This window comes from Megascapheus bottae, chromosome 16, assembly GCF_031878675.1.
Source record: "Megascapheus bottae isolate mThoBot1 chromosome 16, mThoBot2.hap1, whole genome shotgun sequence".
Taxonomy (NCBI): Eukaryota; Metazoa; Chordata; class Mammalia; order Rodentia; family Geomyidae; genus Megascapheus; species Megascapheus bottae.
In genome coordinates, this window is record NC_143524.1 from 45,037,593 (window position 1) to 45,063,100 (window position 25,508).

The 25,508-nt window shown below is 43.5% G+C and overlaps 1 protein-coding gene across 1 annotated transcript; it reads left to right on the forward strand.

Annotated features, from left to right (window-relative positions):
• The first annotated feature begins 7,616 nt into the window (after positions 1-7,616).
• On the forward strand, positions 7,617-24,979 carry Neu3 (neuraminidase 3). The gene is made up of 3 exons (XM_090349113.1): positions 7,617-7,692; positions 15,714-15,910; positions 23,775-24,979. The coding sequence occupies exons 2-3, from the start codon at positions 15,719-15,721 to the stop codon at positions 24,858-24,860; spliced, it is 1,278 nt and encodes a 425-aa protein (XP_090205239.1). The 5' UTR covers positions 7,617-7,692; positions 15,714-15,718; the 3' UTR covers positions 24,861-24,979.
• The last annotated feature ends 529 nt before the right edge of the window (positions 24,980-25,508 follow it).

Here is a 25,508-nt window from a genome sequence, read left to right on the forward strand (position 1 = left end):
CATGTTCCAGTTATCCTGCAGTGTCTTCACATTTGTGGCATTTTAGGATAATTGCCTGTTACATGATTTCAAAATGCCCTTTGCAGGCTCAGGCTCATGACCAGCACACTGTGTAGGCCCACAGAGCCTGCTAGCGGACCATGAACCCACCAAGTGGTTGCTCCAACCTGTTTTGGATGCTACTTGGGCTGCTCTTTACCTTTTAGTAACTTTACAACTTCCCTCTTGCCAGGAAACACACTCGTCACATTATCCTGATTCACAGCTTATTAAACTTGCCTTGAATGGACTTATGGCTTCCAAAACAGATCTCCTGTTAATGAATTAGAAAGATGGTTGGTTGTAGGTTGAGTAGGGGGAAATAGGTTCAAAGATAGCTGCGTATAGGTGACTTGATTATTCACTCTTGTTTAAGGACTTCCAGACTAACATGGCAATCAGCCTCATATCTGCCCTGATTTAACTTCCTATATGGTACCCATATGGTACACCCTTTAAAAAGCAAAAAAAGGGGGGGCTGGGAGTTTGGCCTAGTGGTAGAGTGCTTGCCTAGCATGTGCAAAGAGCTGGGTTCAATTCCCCGGTACCACATATATAGAAAAGGGCCGGAAGTGGTGCTGAGGCTCAAGTGGTAGAGCACTAGCCTTGAAAAAGTCCAAGGACAGTGTTCAGACCCTGAGTTCAAGCTCCAGAACTGGCAAAAAAAAAAAAAAAGTAAAAGAGCCTTGACTGCTAAAAACAGCTATCTCAATTTTAGGGTGCTACAATTGTTCATAGACATTGAGGTATCATTCCTTCTTTGGTTTCCTATCTGTTCTTTCACCTTTCACCCTCTCTGGTGATCATTAATACAAGATGATAGTTTCAACTGTGAGATTTTATTCTAAAACCTGAGATGGCCTATACTCTGGATGATTCAGATAGTGGCCCTGTGTCCTTATAGAGTCACCCCCCATAGCTCTTGAGTCACTATGCGATCTTTCACTGTGTGGCACTGAATCAGGAAGGCAAAGAGGTAAGCAGTACAGGCTCCTATCCTCTCTCAACAGTGCAGGCTTCCCACCTGGAAACTGTTGCCCAGTTATCAAACCATTTGGAGAGGAAATACAAGGGGCCAGGCTCATTTTTGTACCCCTAGTAACCCCACCCTATTGAATAAAGCCCCAAGACTCCACAGCTTCATAGTTCCAGTGCAGACTATCCAACTGTCTTGCGGTTTGCTTTTGATTTACAAATAAACAATTTCTTGCCATATTCCTAAGGAAAAGGAAAAAGATGACAAGCAGGTTGGTAGGTTGAGCTTTTAGTTGAGTAATAGTTTCAAAGCTCTTATAACCAGTTTATGATAGAGAAATTCTAACAAAAGAAAGTGAGCAAGTCTAGAGATAATCTTAACTGTAAACATTGGTGTAGAGATAAGCGGGGTTACAATAGCTGTGTTAGGAGACAGCACAGCTATCTACCTCAATCAAGTGAAGGTTAGGATTGTCAGAAGACTATGCTAGGTTCAGGTACTTAGCCCTGTGTGCTACATAAACAGATGTGATAAAGGGCTGAGAAAAGAGATTTCTAACATGGCAGGTGCGTGTATACCGTGAGAAGACTACACATAAGCTCGTCTTCAGCCATCTTCAGAGTAAAAACTTGAGCATTGAAATAGCAAAATTAGGGGTAGGGAACAAAGAGTATATTTTGAAGGGTCCCATTTACAAGAGTGACCTGATTGGTCATTATCTCAGTTCCAGTTCCCTCCGGCTCTGGAGAAATCGTTATCACTCGTATGACTTGATGGGAGAAATGTAGTTGCTACAAGATTATTCTTCCTGTTCTAGGGTGCGGCCTTGTCACTATGGGTAATTGTCCCTATGTGGTCTGTCCTTCAAGGCTATCCTATTACTTAGGGATAGTTTCAGTCCCTTGTCATAAATACAACGAGAGTCCTCCCTTTCCTGGAACTATTATCAATTACATCTTACAAATAAAAAGAAACAGAGAGCCATAAAAGTTAGTAAACCTGCCCGTGAGTCACAGTTAGTAAAAAGCAGTGGAGGAGATGGTTTCAAAGCAGTAGGAGTGACAGAGGAGGAAGGATCCCGTGGGCAATCTATAAAAGGGCGTGGTGCCTGAATATGGAAGAATAGAGGGCCGAGGGAAGTGGGCTATGGAGGGGGGGAGGGAGAGATCCCTTCGAAGGGATTTTCCTAGGATGAGGACACTGTGGTTAGACTTAGAGCTGACAGTGGAACCGGCTAGGGGCAGTTGTTGGGCAGCAGAGATCTAGAGTGGGGAAGGTGGCAAGAATGATAAAGTGGGGGGGGGGGGAAGAGAGGGAGAGAGGATAGTACAAAGTTTTCTCTCAGAGAGCTTTTCATTTCCTGCATTTTAAGTTTTCTTTGCAGTTTCCCCATCTTTGTGGTTAGCTGCTATCTATCAGCCAGACTTATTTGGTTAGAATAACTGATTAGTTCTTTGAGTAGACTGTAGGCAAACCTCAGGAAGAGCGAGGCCCTTAGGGCGCAGTGGGCAGCTGAGGACACAGTTGTGGTCACAGCCTTCATTGGAGATCCTGGAAAGCCGGTCCCAGTGTCCATTACATGAAAGGAACATGTGGCCGAGCCGCAGACACTGAATGAAGCACTGAAAATGCCAATGAAACATTTTGGGTTTTTTTTAGAAATTATATTATGTTTTCTGTGTCATCTGTTAGGATTAATGAAGTATTTTGGCCAGTCTTTAAAGAGAAGCTAATTATGACTTTCTATTTCCTCCCACATTTATTAATTGGAATTCTACTGTACGAAGAGCTATCCCTTTTCCCTACTTACACAACTAGGAATCCTATCAATATGGACTTTATTTTTACTTTATTTTATGAGTTATATAATCTAACTACTCTTTTCTTACCCAACTGGTTCCAACCTTGGAAACTGTTAGGACCACCTGTGCGATAAAAGCTTGCTCTTGTGTTCTTATTAAAATAACTTCATTGGCCAGGAGCGTGGCATAGTGGTAGAGTGCTCACCTCACATACACGAAGCCCTGGGTTCGATTCTTTGGTACCACATACATAAGAAAAAGCTGGAAGTGGCACAGTGGTTCAAGTGATAGAGTGCTAGCCTTGAGCAAAAAGTGTCCAAGGACAGTGCCCAGGTCCCGAGTTCACACTTTCCTTACTTTCCCCTGTTCACATTCCAAAGTCAACTATGTTTACAAGAAGTTGTGATTCCTTTTATTATTCTTTAATAATGCCAGAAACTAAGGTCTGAGGACTTGGTGCTCATTGTCACTTGGGAAGATTTTTTAAAAAATAACTACAGTACTATCATTCCTAAAAAGTAATCATTCTTGATGATCACCTAATACCTGGTCACTAGTAAAGTTACCTTCATTGTTTCAGTGTCTTTTTCACAGTTGATCTATACTCAAACAGGAATACAAATAAGGTTAACACTTTTCTTAGTTGATATTTAAGTTTTAATCTATAACAGTTCCCCTATCTTTTTCGTTTATAGATTTGGCAGATTGTATTCTGATAATGGTTTTAAACATGTTTGGGTTTTTTTGTTGTTGTTGTTGATTCAGTTTGGCTTTTTTTGTTCCCTTGACCATACTGGGTTTGACTGACTCACTTGAGCTTCAACTCTGCCCTCCCCTGCTCATGAGTGTACTCTCTCTTGCTCCCTCTCTCTCTCTTTGCTTTGTAATGCCTAAAGCCAGCTTCTCTGTATATCTCCTGCTTTGCTGAGATAACAAACATGGATTAACATTCTTGTCTTGTTGGTTGAGATGGGGTCTGACAAAGTTTATTTGTTCTGGTTAGTCTTGGACCACAAGTCTTTGGGTCCAGAGTAGCTGAGTTGTCAAAAACTATGCATCACTATAGTATTTACTTAACTTTTTTCAGTAGTGGACAATGAATTGACTTCATAAATGTTATGCAGGTATTCTACCATTGAGTTTTACTGCCACACCCTCGGGTTTGATTACCTTTTGGCAGGAAGATTTTAAAGAGGAGGCCAGGTTGCTTTTATTCTTATTTCAGGAGGCCACATAACAAGAACTTGCCTGTCTTGTGGTGTGATAATTGCTCAATGGACTCTGGTCACTTTTGGCCTTACAAAGTGTAGCAGTTGCCACTTATGATTTGAGCAAGCCACTAATAATTATCAGATACATTATTTCATTTATGATTGCAAAATAAGCAAGTTCTATCGTTTCTCTGGCAGTTATTAGTTTTAGTAAGGAGAACTTTTCTCTAGGGATTTAGTCACTGATATATAGTTTTTATAGGAAGGAAGAACAAAAGCTTGGTTCTTTCATTAGTAAACTATGAGGTAACAAGTGACATTTTTCTTCATATGTCAATATTAAATTGTTTAAACTTTAACTGTTGGCAGATGTTTGTTCTTTTTTTATGTCAATATTTTCCATATTTGGCCAGTTCCAATTCTGTATTTGAACTGTCATTTTCAAGATGGCGTTTGTGACCCAACAGCCTTTTATGGCTCTTTTGCTATACAAGCTATAAAAGATGCCTGTCAAATAGCCTGTACATTTTCGTCTCTGGATCTGAAGTCATCAATTGTCTGATTTCTTTAGAATGAAATAATATTATTCAGCTCATTGCTATTAAGTTAGTTTCTTGTTCTAGTCCTTCTTAGCCCCTCTCCTAGCTGGTACCCTACTACTGAGCCATGCTACCATTTGAGCCATACTTCTAGTCCACCTTTTTAATGCTGTTTAGTTGGAGATACGGTTTTGAGGATTTGTCTACCTATGTTGGCAACAATATCCTTTGAACCAGTATCCTCATATTTCTGCCTCCCAGATAGCTAGGATTCCAGAAGTTAGTCACCAGTGCCTTGCCAGCCCTGCAAAAATTTTAAGGAAGAATGTATCTGGGCTGGAAGTTTGGCCTAGGATAGAGTGCTTTGCCTAGCATTCACGAAGATCCGGGTTCGATTCCTTGGTACCACGTACATAGAAAAAAGCCACAAATGTTGCTGAGGCTCAAGTGGTAGAGCACTAGCCTTGAGAAAGTCCAAGGACAGTGCTCAGGCCCTGAGCTCAAACTCAGGACAGGCAAAAAAAAATGTATCAAGCTGTATTCTGGTTTGGCTTCTGTGTTCTGGAGATATCTTATGTTTTCAGGCCCACTCTTCATGGCACAACAAGATACCAGACTTATCTTGTATTTTCTCTATATCATGAATTCAGACTAACATTTTTATATCCTCTAAGTTAGCAGTTTGTCTTTCCCTTTGTTGACATTTGTCTAATTCCTTTGTTTTACCTGGCTTCAACTAAAAGTGACCATACATTGTTACTGACCTGGTGGATTCTTATGCTCTCTTTCAGAAGAATCTGGTTGTTTTCTTTTTGTCTTGTTTGTTTATTTATATGACTTTGTAAGGGTAAGGAGGGACACAGAAAAGGAGGGACACAGAAATGGAGGGATAAAGGGTAAATTGGACACTATTTTGAAAATTAGTTATACAACTGTGGGTGGAGATGGAAGGGGAAAACTTGGAGATGGAGAAGGAAGGGGTACTGTCTAAAAAGAAATGTACTCATTATCTGACTTTTGAAACTGTAACCCCTCTATATATCATCACCTTTATAACAGTGAAAACAAAACAAAACACAACTCTAACAAGAGGATCAAAGGAGCAAGACTCTTTGCTTTTATGTTTATCCCAAATGTAAGGGAACCAATATGCAAAAAGAGAAAATCCCAAGCTGACTTCAAAGGATAGAGGAGTAAAGGTTTATGGTGTTTTCAGGTGAACAGGGCCTGTGTCTCCATACTATCACAAGTAAATGTGGAATTCCATTTGTGCCCGCACTCCTGCCCTGATGATGCATGCATTACATATTTCATAGTGTTAGAGTCACTTTGACTGACTGATTTTTTTTTACTATTATGACATGGTAAAGATTATTTATTATAGTATACCTTACTGACAATTCTGTACAACACTTTCACCACTAGCAGAATGTCTCTCCCATTATTTCAGAGAAAGCAAAGTTAAAATTATTTTTACACAATAAAAATAATTATAGCTTTATAACTAATTCTACTTCATTATGCCATGGTTTTGCTATTTAAAACCTTTGTAATTAACTCATTTTTCCCCCACTTGCTTTTCTGAATGTCTATTTCCTGGTAGACTTATTAGCCACATAGCTTTTAAAGGCTGATAGGGATTGTTTTAGGGTTTCATTGGCTCCCAATCATTTGTTGATCCACATTTGCACAGTGTGAACTCTTTGTTTCCCTTGTGTGTGTGGGGGGGGCAGATAATTCATTTCCAATTTGGGAAACAAGAATGAACTCAGTCCTCTAACAAACCGATGTGTGTTGATGTGTGTATACACACATATATAGTAAATGTGGGGGAATTTCCATTTAAGGAGCTATGATGGATAGAGAATAAGGTCCATTCAGTGACATGAGTCAAGTAGGCCCAGTGTGGGTGGCTCATGCCTATAATCAGCCGTTACTCAGGAAGATGAAATCTGAGGATTGTAGTTTGAAGCCAGTCTGGGCAGGGAAGTGCAAGAGACTCTTATTTGCAATTAACCATCAAAACATCTGGATGTGGGGCTATGGTTCAAGCGGTAGACTATCATTAGCCTAGAGGGTAAAGACTAAGAGCCCCAAAGCTTCGAGTTGAAGCCCCAGAACTGGCTTGGACACACACACACACACACACACACACACACACACACACACACACACACACACACACACACACACACACACAGCCAGCCCTGGCCAGGTCAAAGGAAGAAAAAAGAGAAGCCTTGAGCCTAAAGAAAAACACATATGAAAACTCAGCTCTCATGATGTTTCAGCACCCTTGGAATTTGAGCCATGGTCTAAGAGACAGCTGCTCACTCAGTCTAGACCACAAAATAGGGAGAAGGTCAATGAGCAAAATCCTCACTTGCCCCACACGATCCTGTCTCCAACTCCATACTGGCAAAGGAGCAGGGGCCACAGCAGAAGCAACAGTAGCACCATGCCCCTCTCTTAGCTTGCCAATTACCCTTTTCTCTCATTTCTCTTCTCCTACTTTAGTAAACTTATTTTGCCAACTCATGGCTCCAAAAGGGAAATGTCCACGGCAATAAACTATACAAATGTACTTTTTGTCTGTGTTTTTTTTGCAAAGGGTGTGTGTACTTCAGGGTCTGAGCTCCGAATCCTTTTGGTAGTTCCCGCTGAGGCCCGGAACCTTCATTGCATTCTTAGACCATCCAGGGGAAGTTTCAGGCAGCGACACCGATCCACACACTAACCAATTGATCACAGCGTGGGGACGCAGGGGCTGACGCAGACACTGCTGGGTCCGCGGGGGCGGAGTCTCGAGGGGGCGTGGCCTCGTCTTGTGCCGCCCCCAGGGGGCGGGGTTTCCTGCGGGCTGGCTGACAGCCTTGGGTTCCTCGCTTGTCTTCCCATCCCCGGGCTGTCTCGGTGCCCTCCCTCTCGCCAGCTCTTTGTTTTTTTTCCTTCTCGGGGCTTTGTGCCTTTCATCGCCGGCTTGTGTCTCTGTTCCGTTCGTCTCTCTAACCAGGGTGCAGGTCATTCTCCTAGGCTTCTGTGTCCGAGACCTGAGCGCCTGTCTTCGCGCCCCACGGAAGAACACCTCTTGCTCAGAGACACCGCGGAGCCCGGGTCCTGCGCAGGTGAGCCAGGCCGGAAGGCCAGGAACCACAACACCCCCCGCCCTCCCCCAGAAAAGTGGGTTCCAGTGGCTTTCAGCAGCACCCTCTGCACTTAGGAAAGCAGCCTTGAGCGAATGTAGAAAGAGACACGCAGTCGGTAGCCACAAAGTATTCTTAGCCACTTGAATTTTTGCTTTCTTCCCATTGGAAGAAAGCAAATTCCTGGGCTGGGAGCGTGGCCTAGTGGTAGAGTGCTTGCTTAGCATACACGAAGTCCTGGGTTCAATTCCTCAGTACTTCATACACAGTCAAAGCCCGAAGGAGTGCTGTGGCTCAAGTGGTAGAGCTCTAGCCTTGAGAAAGTCCAAGGACAGTGTCCAGGCCCTGAGATCAAGCCTCAGGGCCGGTGAAAGAAAAAGAAAGGGGGGAGGGGAGGGAGGAAGAAAGGAAGGGGGGAGAGAGAGAGAGAGAGAGAGAGAGAGAGAGAGAGAGAGAGAGAGAGAGAGAGAGAGAAAGAGACAGACAGACAGACAGACAGACAGACAGACAGACAGAGAGGATTCCTGAGTTGGAAGTTAGTCCAGCTAATGAGTGTCCTGACCCTCTCCAAAGCCAAGTGAGACTTCAGAATCCATGCCACAGAAAGATAGAAGAAAGCACCTTGGAGTATTTGATTACATGTAGTATAGTTTGTAAATAGAATTATTTACTAAAAGATATTCAGACACATGATATTATATAAAAGTAGTTTATCTCTTAATGCCAGAGTAAATAGAAGTTTGTATTATAAGCTTCCATGCCTCACAAGTTCCACTTATGGCTCTGTTATGATTGGATAGGACAGCTCCATTGATAACTCATATGTTATTGTATATTTATCTTGATGAAATAGTCTACCAAAAATAGCCCACAGTTCATTGCCCAGGAAGCTGCCTACAGGTTAATCTGAAAGGATCTTGATATTCTTATCAAGATCTTTTAAGGAAAAGATTTTAAAATCCTACTACCAACCCCCAAAGCTGGAGTTCTACTTAAACTATTCCTTGAACATTTAAAAACTCATATTCGATTAATTTACTCAACATCAATAACCATATTCCAATATCCAATACTAATAAATTCAAATGATTTATCAAATCTAAAAATATTTATTTCACCTAACTAGTATCTTCAGAATTACCAGCATAGTCATAATCAATAAAAATTAACAATGAGAACTATAAGTGAAATTGGGAAAATGTCAAAATTATTATGAAGACTTCTGTTTGAATAATGCTTTAGTGTTTTTTATTTTATTTTTTCCAGTCTTGGGGCTTGAAGTCAGGACCTGGGCACTGTCCCTGAGCTTCTTTTGCTCAAGGCTAGCAATTACCACTTGAACCATAACACTGCTTCAGGCTTTTTCTGTTTATGTGGTTTTGAGGAATCAAGCCAGGGCTTCATGCATGCTAGACAAGCACTGCACTACTAAGCCACATTCCCAGCCTGCTTTCCTGTTTAATAGAGCACTTTTGAGTGGTTCTTCACTTTTGGTCCTCTTAAGTAGATAAAATCCACATTTCACCAAGAGGAGGATGTAATGATGCATGCCTGTAAACCTCACATTTGGAACGCTGAGGCAAGAGTCCATGGGCAGTATAGACTACGTAATAACTGAGTTCATGATTTCGTGTGCAGCATGAACTACATAATAACACCCTGTCTCAAAAGAAGAGAGAGAGATAGAGATATAGAGATAGAGGGCCGGGAGTTTGGCCTAGTGGTTGAGTGCTTGCCTAGCATGCATGAGGACCTGGGTCCGATTCCTCGGTACCACATACATAGAAAAAAGCCAGAAGTGGTGCTGAGGCTCAAGTGGTAGAGCTCTAGCCTTGAGAAAGTCAAGGACAGTGCTCAGGCCCTGAGCTCAAGCCCAGAACTGGCAAAAAAAAAAAAATGTTTCAGACTTTGGGGCCGGGAGTTTGGCCTAGTGGTAGAGTGCTTGCCTAGCATGCACGAAATCCCGGGTTCAATTCCTCGGTACCACATACATAGAAAAAAGCCAGAAATGGTGCTGAGGCTCAAGTGGTAGAGCTCTAACCTTGAGAAAGTCCAAGGACAGTGCTCAGGCTTGAGCTCAAGCCCATGAGAGGGAGAGGGAGAGGGAGAGGGAGAGGGAGAGGAGAGGAGAGAGAGAGAGAGAGAGAGAGAGAGAGAGAGAGAGAGAGAGAGAGAGAGAGAGAGAGAGAGAGGGAGAGGGAGAGGGAGAGGGAGAGGGAGAGGGAGAGGGAGAGGGAGAGGGAGAGGGAGAGGGAGAGGGAGAGAGAGAGAGGGAGAGGGAGAGGGAGAGAGAGAGAGAGGGAGAGGGAGAGAGAGAGAGTGTTAGGAGCCAAGTGCAGTGGCTCATGCCTGTAATCCTCACTACTCAGGCTGAGATCTGAGGATTGTATTATTTCAAAGCCAGCTCAAGCACTGAAGACTCATGAGACTCTTATTTGTAATTAACCACTAGAAATAGGAAGTGGCCTGTGGCACAAGGGGTAGGGTGGTAGCCTTGAGCTGAAGAGCTCAGGGGCAACACCCAGGCCCTGAGTTCAAGCCCCATGACATGAAAAACAAAACAAAACAAAACTGGGAGGTTGAATAACCAGTATGGGGTCACAGTACAAGGTGGATCTGGGACATGAATCCTGCCATATGACAAGTTGTGCTCTGATGGTCAACTCTCCTCTTCCTATTCTTTTTCTCAATCCTTATATCCTACTTAGTGCCCATCCTGTGCTCCATTCTTTGTTTGTTTGGTTTTTTAAAATTGTTATTATGAAGGTGATGTACAGAAGGGTTACCTTCACATAAATCAGGTAACGATTATGCTTTTCTTTTTGACAGTGTCACTCCTTTCCCTCCCTCTCTCCTATTTTGTGCTCCATCCTTACTGAGAATTCCTATTTACATGGTCTCTCATTGGCCAATGAATTAATACTGTTGATATAACTCAAAAGAGTTTAAAGTCAGATCTCTTAAAGAGGTGAAGAGGAAATTGTAGCTGGGTGTCAGTGGCCTACACCTGTCATCCTAGCTACCTAGGAGGCTAAGACCAGGAGATCATAGTTTGAGCTAGCCTGGGCAAGAAGTTTGTGAGACCCCCATCTCAACCACTAGCTGGGCAATTGGCACCCCAGCTATATTAGAGGCTAAATTCACAAGGATTATGGTTCCTGGCCAGCCTGGAAAAAAGAAAGACTCTGCCTCAAAAATAAGTAGACCAGGGCTGGGAATTTGGCCTAGTGGTAAGAGTGCTTGCCTAGCATGCACAAAGACCTGGGTTTGATTCCTCGGTACCACATACACAGAAAAAAGCTGGAAGTGGTGCTGTGGCTTAAGTGGTAGAACTCTAGCCTTGAGAAAGCCAAGAACAGGCTTCACAACTGGCAAAATAAATAAATAAATAAGCAGGAAAAAAGGGTTAGATGCATGGTTCAAGAGGTAGGGTGCCTGCCTAGCAAGCTGGAAGCCCTGAGTTCTTCCCCAGTACTTTTTTTTAAGAATGGGGAAATATTATTATAGTCTTGCATTTCTTTCTTTCTTTTCTTTTTTTTTTTGTGTGGGTCAGGGGGCTTGAACTCTGGGCCTAGGCGCTGTCCCTGAGCTCTTCAGCTTCATGCTACCACCCTTCTCTTGAGCTAAGCCTCACTTCCCGTTTTCAAGAGGTTAATTGGAGATAAGAGTCTCAGTCCTTTTGTGCCCAGGCTGCCTTTGAACTTTGATCCTCAGATCAGAAATATGTCAGGTGATTTCATTGTGCTACTATAGAGTATGCACATATAAACCTAGATGAATACCATATAGCTAGGCTACATAGGATCTGTATTTGCCTGCCTGTGTCTGTCTGTCTGTCTGTCTGTCTGTCTGTCTGTCACATCCTATTGCTTCTCGGACAAGAATGAACAAACCACGAGTGAAATCAAGCACAAGAGGCTATTGGAATCTGAGGTGTATGTGTCTGTCATAAGATAACACAGCATACTTGTTTTACAGTAAACTACTTTTTAGGCAGAAGAAGTATTCTCAAATGATAATGGCATGGTATAATAAATACATAACTATCAATGTAGTTATTTGTTATCATTTAAGTATTTTGTACTATATACAATTATATGTACTGTACTTGTAATGTGACTGGCAGCATGGTATGTTTTCCACACACATGTGAGTGCTGGGACATTAACATGACTAACATGTCACTAGATAATAGGAATTTTCAGCAACATTATAATTTTATGGGATTTCCATCTTCTATGTGGTGTGTCATTGACTTATACATGGTTACACTGCTTGTGACTATACTGTGTGTGTGTGTGTGTGTGTGTGTGTGTGTGTGTGTGTGTGTATGTGTATGTACTGGAGTGTGAATTCAGGGCCAGAGCTCTCTTAGCTTTCTTGCTTAAGGATGGTGCTCTATCAGTTGAGCCATACCTCCGCTTTCTATCTTTTTCCAATTAATTAGAGATAACAGATTTGTCTGTTATCCCAGTCTGGAGTAGGTAGGATTACAAGTGTGAGCCACTGGTGCCTGACTATGACTGTACTTTTATCATCATTATTCACAGGACTTAAGGAATAATATGCAGTAATTGGTAGTTTAAAAAAAACTGACCTATGGGCCGGAAGTGTGGCCTAGTGGTTGAGTGCTTGCCTAGCATGCATGAAGCCCTGGGTTCCATTCCTTAGAACCACATACACAGAAAAAGCCAGAAGTGGTGCTGTGGCTCAACTGGTAGAGCACTAGCCTCATGTGATGTGTTCGGCCTTTTAATGATACTTTACTTACAGCTCTTTAGCCACATAGCTAAGATGACAGGTATGTATTACACCATTCAGCTATTGGCCGAAAGGGGGGTGTGGTCTCATGAACTTTTTTTTCCAAGTAGCTAAGATTACAGATATGAGTTGCTTCCATTTGGCTCAATTTATTCCATAGATGAGGATCTTGAAGTATAGAGAGGTTAAATAAAGTATTCAAGGGCAAGTAGTCTCGGTCCAAATCCTTTGTGAAGCTTTACAATAGCCTAGCTTGGGGACAGATGATATACTCAGAAGGATGCCTGACCCTCCCTGGAAGGAGGGCCTGAACTGGGGGTAAAGATCTAATTTGTAGGAAGCTTTCTGGGAAGTGCACTGCTGCACTGCTTTTAGCTACAGCCTGCTACCCGTATCAGACCACAGGCACATGTTAAGGAGACCAAAAGAGTCAGGGGTCTCTGTTCTCAAGTCATAAGCTCTCTCATTTAATCTATTCTCCATACTCTGTAGAAGTCCTGTGCAGTATGTGTCCATCGTCTCTCTGGATAAATACTGTATAGGAAGCACCCACAGGCCGACGGGCCTGGACAAAGACAAGCTTCTATAACAAGTAATAAAATTGCTCTCAAGTAATAAGAGGTAAGCATGAGAATGAACAGGAAATAGAAAGGGGGCACCTGTCCCAACCGGGGCCTCAGAGGACTCCAGGAGAGCCAGTGCGCTTTTGCTTCATGTGGTTACATGCTATGCCTGGCACTCTTTTCTCCCACAGTCACATAGCTCTCTCCCCCACTGCCTTGAGCTCCCTTCAAACATGCAATCAGTGAAACTCTATGAGGGGCAAAAGTATATCTGCTTTATTCACTGCTCATCCACACCTAGAGCCATAACAGGTACATGGAAGGCACTCAGCCAGTGTTTAGAATGAAGAGTGAGCTAGCCAACTAGGGATGTAAAGAGGGACAAAGGGACTGGTTAAAAACCAGAGCCTGCCGGGTGCGGTGGCTCACACCTGTAATTCTAGCTACTCAGGAGGCGGAGATCTGAGGATCAAGGTTCAAAGCCAGCCCGGGCACAAAAGGACCCGAGACATCTCCAATTAACCTCTAGATAACGGGGAAGTGGGGTTTGCTCAAGGGTAGGGTGTTAGCCTTGAGCTGAAGAGTTCAGGGACAGCGCCCAGGCCGAATTCAAGCCCCATGACTCACAAAACAAAAACAACAATAACAAAACCCAGAGTCGTGGGGCCTTCAGTGCCGCCACGGTGCCTATGACTGTCCTGAAGTGAGTGTAAAAGTTGTGACTGAGGGATCAGCAGAGTCCTAATCCTGGAGGCCTTGGCACCTAATTCCATCTCATAGGTGAGGAGGTACTCTACAGAATTTTTAGCCCAATCCGTAGGCAGCTTTCTGTAGAACTGAGGAGCCATTTTGTTGTTTTGCCAGTTGTAGCTATAGTCTCCTGGTTGATCGACACAAATTTCTATGAACGACTCATTTAATCACTAACTTGAAGGAGAACCGTGGCTCACTGTCATCAGAGAAGTAGGGGAAGTAGCCTCACTGATTCAGAAGGAAAACTTCCTTTTGTTCTCTCTTGGGTTTGTTGGTTGGTTGGTTTTGTCAGTTGTAGGGCTTGAACTCAGGGCCTGGGCACTATTCATGAGCTTTTTTGCTTAAGGCTAGTTAGTACTCTACTACTGACAGCCACTTCCAGTTTTCTGGTGGTTAATTGGAAATGAGTCTCATGGACTTTCCTCCCTAGGCTGGCTTTTAACTGAAATTCTCAGGTCTCAGTCTCCAGAGTAGCTAGGATTACAGGTGAGAGCCACGAGTGCCCAGTCAATTAGGCTCTTAATAGCCAATTAAAACACACACGAGAGTGGGCTAAGATCTGTCAAAAACATACTATTTTTTGCCAGTCCTGGGGTTTGAGTTCAAGTCTTAGGTACTGTTCTTGAGCTTTCTCAAGGCTAGCACTCTACCATTTGAGTCACAGGACCACTTCCAGCTTTTTCTGTGTATGTGGTACCAAGGAATCAACCCAAGGCTTCGTGCATGCTAGGCAAGCACTCTACCACTAGGCCAAACTCCCGGTCCCTGTATTAACAGGGCTTAGTTCTTACTTCCCAACAATTTTTATTAAGATTGGATGACACGATAAAACAATTCTAAGCCTGTTTTGAGTGTGTATATGTGTGTCTTTCAGACATGCATCTATTATTTTACTGTAAAATTAGTATTTATTTTCAACTATGTTTAAACACTCTAACCACAGAAGAAACCATCTTATCATTTATATTAACTAATAACTTCTGGTCTTGCAAATCTTTTCATCTATTATATTTTTATCACAATAACCATCCTAGCCTAGTTTTGTTCAGCTTAGTTCTCTTCTTGGGCTTCTAAAAAGAGGAATACCCGTTTGTTGTTTTTTGCCTTTACTGTTTTATGTGTTAGTGCTGGGGCTTGACCTTAGGGCCTTTTGTTCTCCCCTAGCTTTTTTACTAAAGGCCAGGGCTATATACTACTTGAGCCACACTTACACGTCTGGTTTTTGGTGGCTGATTCAAGGTAAGAATTTCTCATATTTGCCTGGCCAAGCTAAATTTAAACCTCTGTCCTCAGAACTCTACCTCCTGAATAGTTAGGATTGCAGGCAAGAGCCACTGGTGCTGAGCTGTTGGGTTTTTGTTTTGTTTTGTTTTGGGAAATGTACTTAGAGGCTTCTGTTGTCAGAAGTATGACAGGTCAGCTTGTAAATGATAGCTAGAATACTACTACAAAGCTCTTAACAGCTGAATTTGCAAGAAAGTAAAGGTCTGGAAAAGCCTCTGAAGAGCAAACTGAAAACCACAAGTGTTAGCACCTTAATTTGCTGTTGGCTGTACTAGATGTTTACTGGCCTTATGTCAAAGTTTAGGTGTCAATAAGCCTCAATAAGCTTGGCATCATAGTAACTGAAATTTGCTTATGCAGGAACTGAGCTTAGTTCTTCAGAGCTGAGCTAAAACTAACACAGAAGTTCTTTGAAGAGACCATTAACACATATACATACACATACGCATGTGCTATAGAGTCTGGAGAACAGATTGTTAGATGAGAGAGCACATTCTTTGCCTTGTGCTGTTGAGTCCCCTGTGTTACCTTTATATAAAACAATAAACATTTTTGTACCTTTGCACATTCCCTGTGCCCTCCAGCAATGGAGAGATGGCAAATGTGTATAAGGCCATATTGAGCTGCCTTCTGTCCTTGCAGAGGTCATGGAAGACGTGAACACACCTTTGTTCCAGCAGGAAGATAAGAAGGGGATTACCTACCGGATCCCTGCCCTGCTCTACATTCCCTCCAAACATACCTTCCTGGCCTTCGCAGAGAAGCGCTCCACAAGCAAGGATAAGGATGCACTCTACCTGGTGCTGAGGCGAGGACTGAGGACTGGACACTCAGTACAGGTGACTCATCTCCTCTCCATGGGTCTTGGCCTCTTCCTATCATCCAGGGTAAAATTCTGTGTGGGGAGCTGAGGAGGGAAAAGCTGTAAAAACCATGGCTCCCCAGAGTGATTATGGTGTGCCAGGGGCATGTGGAATCCTCACATCCAATAGGCACTGTTGTCAGTCACCCTTACATTCGAGCAAAATGAACCCATGGAGGTTGCCATTTGCTTGCAGAGATACAGCTCATTTGCAGGCCTCACACCCAGTCTACACTCTAGAGTCCTCTGTAGTTCATATCTGGGAGGTAAGCGGTTCACATCTTATGGTAAGAACTTGTGGTATGTTTTCCTTCCTTTCTTTCTTCCTTTCTTCTTTCCTTTCTTTCTTTCTTTCTTCCTTCTTTCCTTTCTTTCTTTCTTTCTTTCTTTCTTTCTTTCTTTCTTTCTTTCTTTCTTTCTTTCTCTTTCTTTCTTTCTTTCGCCAGTCCTAGCTTTGAACTCAGGGCCTGAGTACTTGGGCTTTCTCAAAACTAGAGCTCTACTACTTGAGGCACAGCACAACTCCTGGCTTTTCTATGTATGTTGTACCCAGGAATCGAACCTAGGCCTTCGTTCATGCTAGGCAAGCACTAGGCCAAACTCCTGGCCCCTGTGCTTTCATTTCTGCCTCTTCAGTCCTCCTGTTCACCCAGAAGGGAGAGCATTGGTAGTCCCATTTTGCAGATGAAGGTTAGTACTCCATGAGATAAGTGACTTGGTTTTAAAACAATTTTTTAAAAACAAGCTTTTTCCTTGCTTTGTGCCAGTACTGGGGCTTGAACTCAGTGCTACATGCTCTCACTATTAGAAACAGCTCGAGATGTTGGCATGTCACCTGGGAGTGAGGACACCAACTAGAAAGGATCTTGGGAAAGCTAACTTTACTTCTGCAGAAGGATGAATCATCAGCCAAAAATCTGGCAGGCAAGCACACAGAGCAGGCTGGCTGCTCCCTTTCTATTCCTGCCCCTCTGTTCGATTGGCTAAGGTCTGGTTCACATTCTGCAAAAGGATGTGACTTAACTAACAGGATGCAATTAAAATTCAAGGAGCTTCTCCAGCCCGACAAAAAAGTCCTCCTTGAGCCTTTTATCTCCAATAAAATACTCAGAAAAGACTGGAAGTGGTTCTGTGGTTCAAGTGGTAGAGCACTAGCCTTGAGCACAAAGAGGCTCAAAGACAGTGTCCAGGCCCTGAGGTCAAGCCCCAGGATTGGCAAAAATAAATAAAATTTATGGAGCTTCTAAAAGCAGAAAAATGATGTATATAACTAAAGTATAATTAACAAGGGTCACTCCTCCTGGCCAAAGCAGGAAAAAAACATTTTCACAAGATTAACAGAAAGGAAGCAAACCACTTGGATAGAAAAGATGTTTTTATTTCACATCATTTATCCTTTTTACTCAAAGGCTGGCACTCTACCACTTAAGCCCCATCTCCACTTCTAGTTTGTTTGTTTATTTGTTTGTTTTATGCTGGTAAACTGAAATAAGAGTCTCTCAGATTTGTCTGCCTGGGCTAGCTTTGAACCACCATCCTCAGTTCTCATCAGCCTCCTGAGTTACTGGAGCTACAGGCATGAGCCCCCAGTGTCCAGCTAAGTGACTTGTTTAAGATGACATAGTAGACAACGGAGGGAAAATAACAATAAACACCATGTTACTACTACAAATGCTTTATAAGAGGTACATAGTTGTTGCCATTTTATAAGAGGAATCTGGGCCTGAGAATTAAGCTAATAAGCAGAATTGAAGCTGGAGCCATTGGCCTGAAGCAGCACTGTGTTAATGAATTGTTAGTGGGGGAAAGAATGGTTACTAAAGTAATCTCAGACCCTGTGTTTTTTTGTTTTTTTGTTTTTTTTTTGCCAGTCCTGGGCTTGAGCTCAGGGCCTGAGCACTGTCCTTGGACTTTCTCAAGGCTAGAGCTCTACCACTTGAGCCTCAGCACCACTTCTGGCTTTTTGCTATGTATGTGGTACCGAGGAATCAAACCCGGGTCTTCATGCATGCTAGGCAAGCACTTTAACCACTAGGCCAAACTCCCGGCCCGACCCTGTGTTTCTTAATGTTGCCCTCCTCCCTGAGCTTCCTGAGACAATGGTTTTGAAAGTCTTTTGTAAAACAAGTAGAGTATCTCTATAATGGGTCCTTTACTCCCTACTCTGCTTTTCTCTATCTTACCATGAAACCTTCATGTCCATAGCAGATGCCTAATTCTGTTTCACTACAAAGGTTATTCTACCAAACATGGGCCTTCCTTTCCAGGAACCTTTGTTACTGTTGTAGAGTTCATTTTGTAAAGAGAAAGTAAAGGCCACTCAGGAGAGTAAGCAGCTGGACCTGGAAACCAGTTCTCCTGCCTTGTGGTCAGGGACTGGCTGTTTTCTCTTGTCTCTCCCCATCTATTTCTCCCCCCCCCCGGGGGGCAGTTTGTCAGATGGTGATTGGTTTGTTTGAAACACACCAGACCCTACCCTGGGTGGTGTCCACCAATTGGGGAGGGTGCTTGCTGGCCTGGTCTTGTTGACTGATGTCTTCCTTCATGTCCTCCCTTTGATGTTTTCCCGATTGCTGTTGGGACATAGCTCTGTTAACTTCTTGCTTAATGGGGTTGATGAAAGGGGGCCCATGACGGCTTCCAGAGAAGACACGGGGAAATGGAGGGACTTTAAAGTTGTATTGATGCTGGTCCTGAGTGGTCGATGGTTAGTTTTTATATCCATGATTATTTGTAGTTTGAATTGATTGAGGCGAGAGGACACAAGCTTTGTTAGTAATGTAAGTACATAGGCGTGAGCAGTCCTATCAGCAAAGTGGTTGATGGCAGTCAAGACTATAATCGGAGATCAGGGAGTCTTGTAAAGTTTCCTCTTGTAACCATTTAGCCTGTTGGAGGATGATGTTTACTTGTTAGTGCCATGTGAGAGGTGATAAGGATTGCTGAATATTTTTATAGCTGGTAGTACCAGTTTAGAGATCAGTGGCATCATGTTGGCTAAATCTGCCACCATTATATGATTGGTATCCATTTATGGGAGATTTTACCTAGTGTAAGTACCAACCCAATAATGACTACTATTAGGAAAATGGGGGTGAAAGGAAGGAAACAGGCTGGGCAGTCTTCACAGGAGAGGACTGTTCAGTGAGGTGGTAAAGGACTGAACTGCACCTACCGTTCCAACCTGACACTACTCCCCCTCTGAGTTCTTGCCAGGGAGATCTGTGTCCCCAGTATTAGTAATCACACCAAAATTGGAAAGTATTAAGCTCAAATTGTACTTTGTCCAGGAAGAGTAAAATCAAGGCAGGACTAGGGAAAATGATGCGTGGAAAATGGAAACCAGGAATTGAAAAACAGTGCACTTAGAAACACAGAAGTAATCACTTTTATACTTTTACAAGCTGCAACATTAGTACAAAGAAAAAGAAAAGAAGGGAAGCTTCCTCTATCTGATTTTGTCTGCTGGTCTAAAATAATGAGTGTGTTCTGAAAACTGGGAAAGGATAGCACAAAAAGACACACATTCTGGAAAGGCACATGCCAGGGAGAATGACCCATCCTAGCACAAAGCCCTTACCTCAAGAATAAGTTTATTCAATCCAGATGCCCTACTGCAGATGAATGGATACAAAAATGTGGTGTATGTATATATATATATATATATATATATGTGTGTGTGTGTGCGTGTGTGTGTGTGTGCGTGTGTGTGTGTGTGTGTGTATACAATGGAATTCTACATAGCCAACAGACAAGATAAATTAATAGCATTCCCAGGGAAGTGGATGAATCTAGAGCAAATCATGTTGAGTGAGACAAGTCAAGACCAAAGGTACAAAAGGCGCATGGGATCCTTAATATGTGGCTATTAGATCCAAACAGTACAAGAGCAAGAACTCAATATTTTCAAACCCAATGCTATGGACATGGTATTGAAAATATAAACACAACTACCTAGACATAAAAATTTATGACTCTATAGACATAATGTTTTAATACATAGTTTAATATGTATCTATGACATACAAACCTTCAGCCTAATTTCAATTATGTTCTAAAGTCTAAATGCCAGTGATTGTATATAGAGAGTCCCTTCTTGAATACTTGTTTGTTAAATATGTCATTTGAAATATGATGTAAACATCAATTTTAATAAATTCTTTAAAAAAAGAATAAATTTGTTTAACAGTTTTTTTTGGTGGGGGGGGGAAGAGATGCAGTCAGAGTTCAAAGAGCAGGTCTTAAAGACTCTGAGCCCAAGTGATAAAAATGTAACACACACACACAAAAAAATGTAACACAAAGAATGATTAAGAGCAAAGATAAACACCTAGCTCAGAATATTTCCTTTGAGTTCCTTCACTCTACCTGTCAGAGTATGACTCTGTCTACTTGCTTGCTTGCTCCCAGAGTGTGGGAGCAGTGGAATGAATTTTCACATCAGTAAGTTACAGTCACAAGGGACCATGCTGGCAGGGCCTTTGAAGCCTAATGTCAGACCACTTTATACAGGAGTTCCAGGACTGTAATAGTAACGCACTCTGAAGGGGAGGCATCAGGGAAGAACTCCCAAGAACAGGAAAAAAAAAAACTGTGGAGGGCATCAGTGGGTGAATGTTATAGATAAGCTATAATTTATAGCTCCTTTTAAAGAACTGTGGACTCTGTCGGCCCAGAAGTCTGCTGCTTGGTGATAGATAGGACAGAAGCCTTAATTGCAAGGGACATATATATATATAGTACTGACCCAGGGAATGAGATAGTCTTCCACTGCTGCTGGGCCAGCCACTCATGGTGGGGAAAAAGGTGGAACAGACCTGGAGGCTCCCCTCACCAGCTGATGTAAACCCCACGCTGTCCCTGGGGTCGCAACTCCCATGAGAGAGAAGGTCCCATGAAGGAGACTTGAGAGGAGTTGTCCAGTTCCCTCGGTAGGACCCTCAAATGAGAGAATAGAGAAGAGATAGCACACTGGGAAGTTTGACCCCTATTAAACCTTGGCCCAGGGGGCTTCCTCTGAACATGTGAGCTTCCAGACAATACCCAGACATCCAAGGCCATTTCTGGAGACAAGTGTCAGGTTTACCTTTTTTTTTTTTTTTTTTGCCAGTATAAGGCTTGAGTTCAGAGCCTGAGCACTATCTTTGGGTTTTCTCAAGGCTAGAACCCTACCTCTTGAGCCACAGCACCACTTCTGGCATTTTCTATGTATGTGGTACTGAGGAATTGAACCTGGTCTTTGTGCATGCTAGGCAAGCACTCTACCACTAGGCCAAACTCCTGGCCCCAAAAATTGTATTCCATTTTGCTGTCTTCTGCCCCATATTGGGTACCAAGATAATACATGAGTCGTGGGTTCTTGTTTTCTGGTAGTAGAGAAATAAAACCAGGAAGGATGAGCACAGTTGTAAAGAGAACATAAAGGCTACTCAGGAGAGTGAGCAGTGGGACCTGAAACCAATTGTTCTGCATCCTTTGTTGGCTCCCATTTCCCTATAAGGCATTTTTACTTTGAGGAATTCTAGTTCTTATCCTGTCATTGAGATGATCTCACAGTCTGTTAGTTTACAGTCTTCTCCAGGGCTTCCCAGGAACACACTTGTATAATAGGCCACCATCAAAGCCCAGCCAAGTAGAGTTTGGACTATTTCATTGTCTCTGGGTCAGACATTACCTCTGGTCCTGTCTTCTGTCATAGCTTAGAAGTCATTAAGCTTTCTCCTCTCTCCCCCTCCCCTCTCTGTTTTTTGTTGTATTTCTTTTTCAGCTAGACCTGGGCTATCCCTAAGTTCTATTTGCCCAAGGCTAGTGCTCTACCACTTGATCTACAGTACCATTTTTAGCTTTTTCTGTGAATTATTGGAGATAAGAGTCTCACGGACTTTCCTGCCCAGACTGGCTTTGAACCATGATTCTCAGATCTCAGCCTCCTGAGTAGCTAGGATTATGAGTAGGAGCTACAGGTGCCTGGCAATTTTCCCTTCCCTTCCCTTCCCTTCCCTTCCCTCCCCTCCCCTCCCCTCCCCTCCCCCTCCCCCTTCCCCTCCCCCTTCCCCTCCCCTCCCCTCCTCTCCCTGGCCCTCTCCCTCCTCCCTTCCCCTCCTATCTCTTCCCCTCTCCCCCCTCCCTTCCCTTCCCCTCCTCTCTTCTCGTCTCCCTCCCTTGCGATAATAAAATCTCAGCTTCCTGATCAGCTAGGATGAGCGACCAGCACCTAGCTACACGTGTGTGTGTGCGCGCGCGCATGTGTGTGTGTGTGTGTGTGTGTGTGTGTGTGCGCGGGCGCGTGTGTGTGTCTGGGGCTTAAACTCAGGGCCTGGTCTCTGTTCCTGAACTTTTTTACTCAAGACTAGTGCTATACCACTAGATCCACAGCTCCACTTGCTGCTTTTTTGGTGGCTAATAGGAGATAAGAGTCATATACTTCCCTGCCCAGGCTGCCATGGAACCATGATCCTCAGATCTCAGCCTCCTGTGTAGAAAGGATTACAAGCATGGGCCACTAAATACCCAGATGTACATACCTAATTTGATGAACAAGCTTTGTTTTAGGATAAACTTTCAGAACTGAACATCCTGAGAAATAATGTACTTAAATATATATGAGTATCTACAATGACTATATATCTTATGGAAGTACTGAATCACGTACATTCTGACCTATATATGAAAGAACCTGTTTCTTTACATTTTTTTTTACCAATGCAGTTATCAAATTTTATGATTTTTGACCAGTTGTAAGTTGAAAAATGTTGTATTGTCGTTTTCATTTGCATTTCTTTTGTATGTGTGAGGTTGTTATTTTTTTGTGGGTTATTTGATCTTAACCTTTGCCCATTTCTATTGGGAAATTTAAATCAAGGTGATCAGACCATTCTTGGCAGAATGTCTGATCAGGCATCATCTATATGATACTATCTTTTCAATACCTACGCCATTATGAGATTATCCACTGAACTGACTTGCAAACACAAAGTAAAGTGAGACTGAGTAACTTCCCAGTAGTGAGGCAGGCAGGCTTTGATTAACTGTCTCTAATTCCATGCTTGAGCTTTCAATAATACCCTTCCTTATACATGACCTACCAGGTAGCACAGGAAGTCAAAGTCTCTGTTTTAAACTTCTGTCTATTCATCTAGAACTTTCCTGTTATCTCACTTGATTTTTCTTTCTTTTTCTAGTAAATTTTTTTTGGCCAGTCCTGGGCTTGAGCTCAGGGCCTGAGCACTGTCCTTGGGCTTTCTCAAGGCTAGAGCTCTACCACTTGAGCCACAGCACCACTTCCAGCTTTTTTCTGTGTATGTGGTACCCAGGTCTTCGTGCATGCTAGGCAAGCACTCTACCACTAGACCAAACTCCCAGCCCTCTTGTAAAATTTTATTTAGCTACTATCAGGTGCCAGGCTCTAGAGGTGGAAAAGTTACTATAACTTAGACTCTATCTTCAAAAAATTCATCATCTAAGAAAGGAGACAATTGCAAGAGTTTGCTGTGTTATATAAATGTTATGACTGCTGGAGGAGGAGAGTTTCACAGAAGGCTTCACAAAAGAGGTGACATTTGAGTTGGGTATTGGAGGATGATTTGGAAGTCCAGACAATGTAAGGAAGAACATTCTAGATGGGAACAGAACACAGCTTATCTAATATCTAGCATTATCTTTTTCTAGCTTTGCAAGTCATCTTAGAAAATTTAAGAATTTAGTGACTACTTGCACCGTCAGGATTTTGTAGATTTCAGCAATATCATTTATTTCCTCGAAAAGTACTATGGGTTTCACCAGCCTCGTGTCTTCCCATCCGTATCTCATTCCCCTTCTTTCTTCCTCTTCCCCTTGACTAGTGGGGACCTATGGAGCCACTGATGGACGCCATGTTACCCGGGCATCGAACCATGAACCCCTGTCCTGTGTGGGAAGGGAAGAACAGCTGTGTGTACCTGTTCTTCATCTGCGTGCGAGACCATGTCACCGAGGATCACCAGATTGTGTCAGGCAGGAATGCCGCCCGCCTGTGCTTCGTCTGCAGTCAGGACGGGGGGCACACATGGAGTAAGCTAAGAGACTTGACGGAGGAGGTGATTGAGCCCTCAGAGCTGGAACACTGGGCCACCTTCGCCGTGGGCCCAGGTCATGGCATCCAGATGCAGTCTGGAAGGCTGGTCATTCCTGCATATACCTACTATTTCTCACACCGCTTCTGTGGCTTCCCACTGCCATGTTTCACCAAACCTCACTCCCTGATGATCTACAGTGATGACCTCGGCCTCACGTGGCACCACGGCAAGTTCATTAAGCCCTTGGTAACCGTGGAGTGCCAAGTGGCAGAAGTGACTGGGGAATCTGGTTTCCCTGTACTCTATTGCAGTGCCCGAACACCAGATAGATACCGGGCAGAGGCATTTAGCATTAATCACGGTGAATGCTTTCAGAGACAGGCCCTCAACACACAGCTCTATGAGCCTCCGCATGGCTGCCAGGGCAGTATCGTGAGTTTCCAGCCCTTGAAGACCCCACATAGCTGTCAGGACCCTACTGGCAAAGACATTCCCACCACTGGGGAGAGTTCCCAGTCCGGCAGGTCACTGCAACTGGAGGAAAGTGCTGGAAAGTTGTCAGAAACATGGCTCCTGTACTCACACCCCACCAATAAGAAGAAGAGACTCAACCTAGGTATCTACCTCAACCAGAACCCCATGGATACTGCCGGCTGGTCTCGGCCCTGGATCTTGCACCATGGACCCTGTGGCTACTCGGATCTGGCTGTTGTGGAGGAGCAGGACTCGTTTGCATGTTTATTTGAGTGTGGAAGTGAGCAGGAATGTGAGCAGATTGCTTTTCGCCTGTTTGCACAGCAAGAGGTCCTGAGCCACATGCAGGAGGATGGTGCCAGCACTGTCATGATGGAACCTGAGCCAGGTCAGCACTGACTGCCATCTCTAGAAAGGAGTGACAACCACAGCTGGGGTGCCTGAGCTTTCTGACAGCTCAGTTCTCCCTCTTACCCCTTTCTTCTCCTTTAAAGAGAAAAATGAACGTTTTGCCATAGGTATTGCGAAACTGACAGTTGGCTAGCCATGATATAGTCTTGGCCCTGCCACTGACCTGCTTAGAGACCTGGGATGTGCTTGCAGGACTCCCAGGTCCTCTGATCTCCATTGTTTTGCTAGTCCTGGGGCTTGAACTCAGGGCCTGGGCACTATCCTTGGGCTTTCCTCAAGGCCAGCCCTCTACCATGTGAGCCACAGCACACTTCTAGCTTTTTCTCAGTGTATGCGGTACTGAGGAATCGAACCCAGAGTGTCGTGCATGCTAGGCAAGCACTCTATCACTAGGCCAAACTCCTAGCCCTGATCTCCATTTTTCACATCTTCCCATTGCTAGGTGAGGCAAAGTGCCTGTGCGCTCCGGAGTCAGCAAGTCCTGAGTGTGTAAAGCACTGATCTTGAATGGCGGTCAGGTGACTTCTCTTTTCACATAGGCCGCTCTGTCCAAGTAGGTTTTTGTGTCACAAAAGCAAGTTGGAGATTTGGTGTTTTGTTTTTGGTTTTACACAGGGCCTGGATACTGTCACTTAG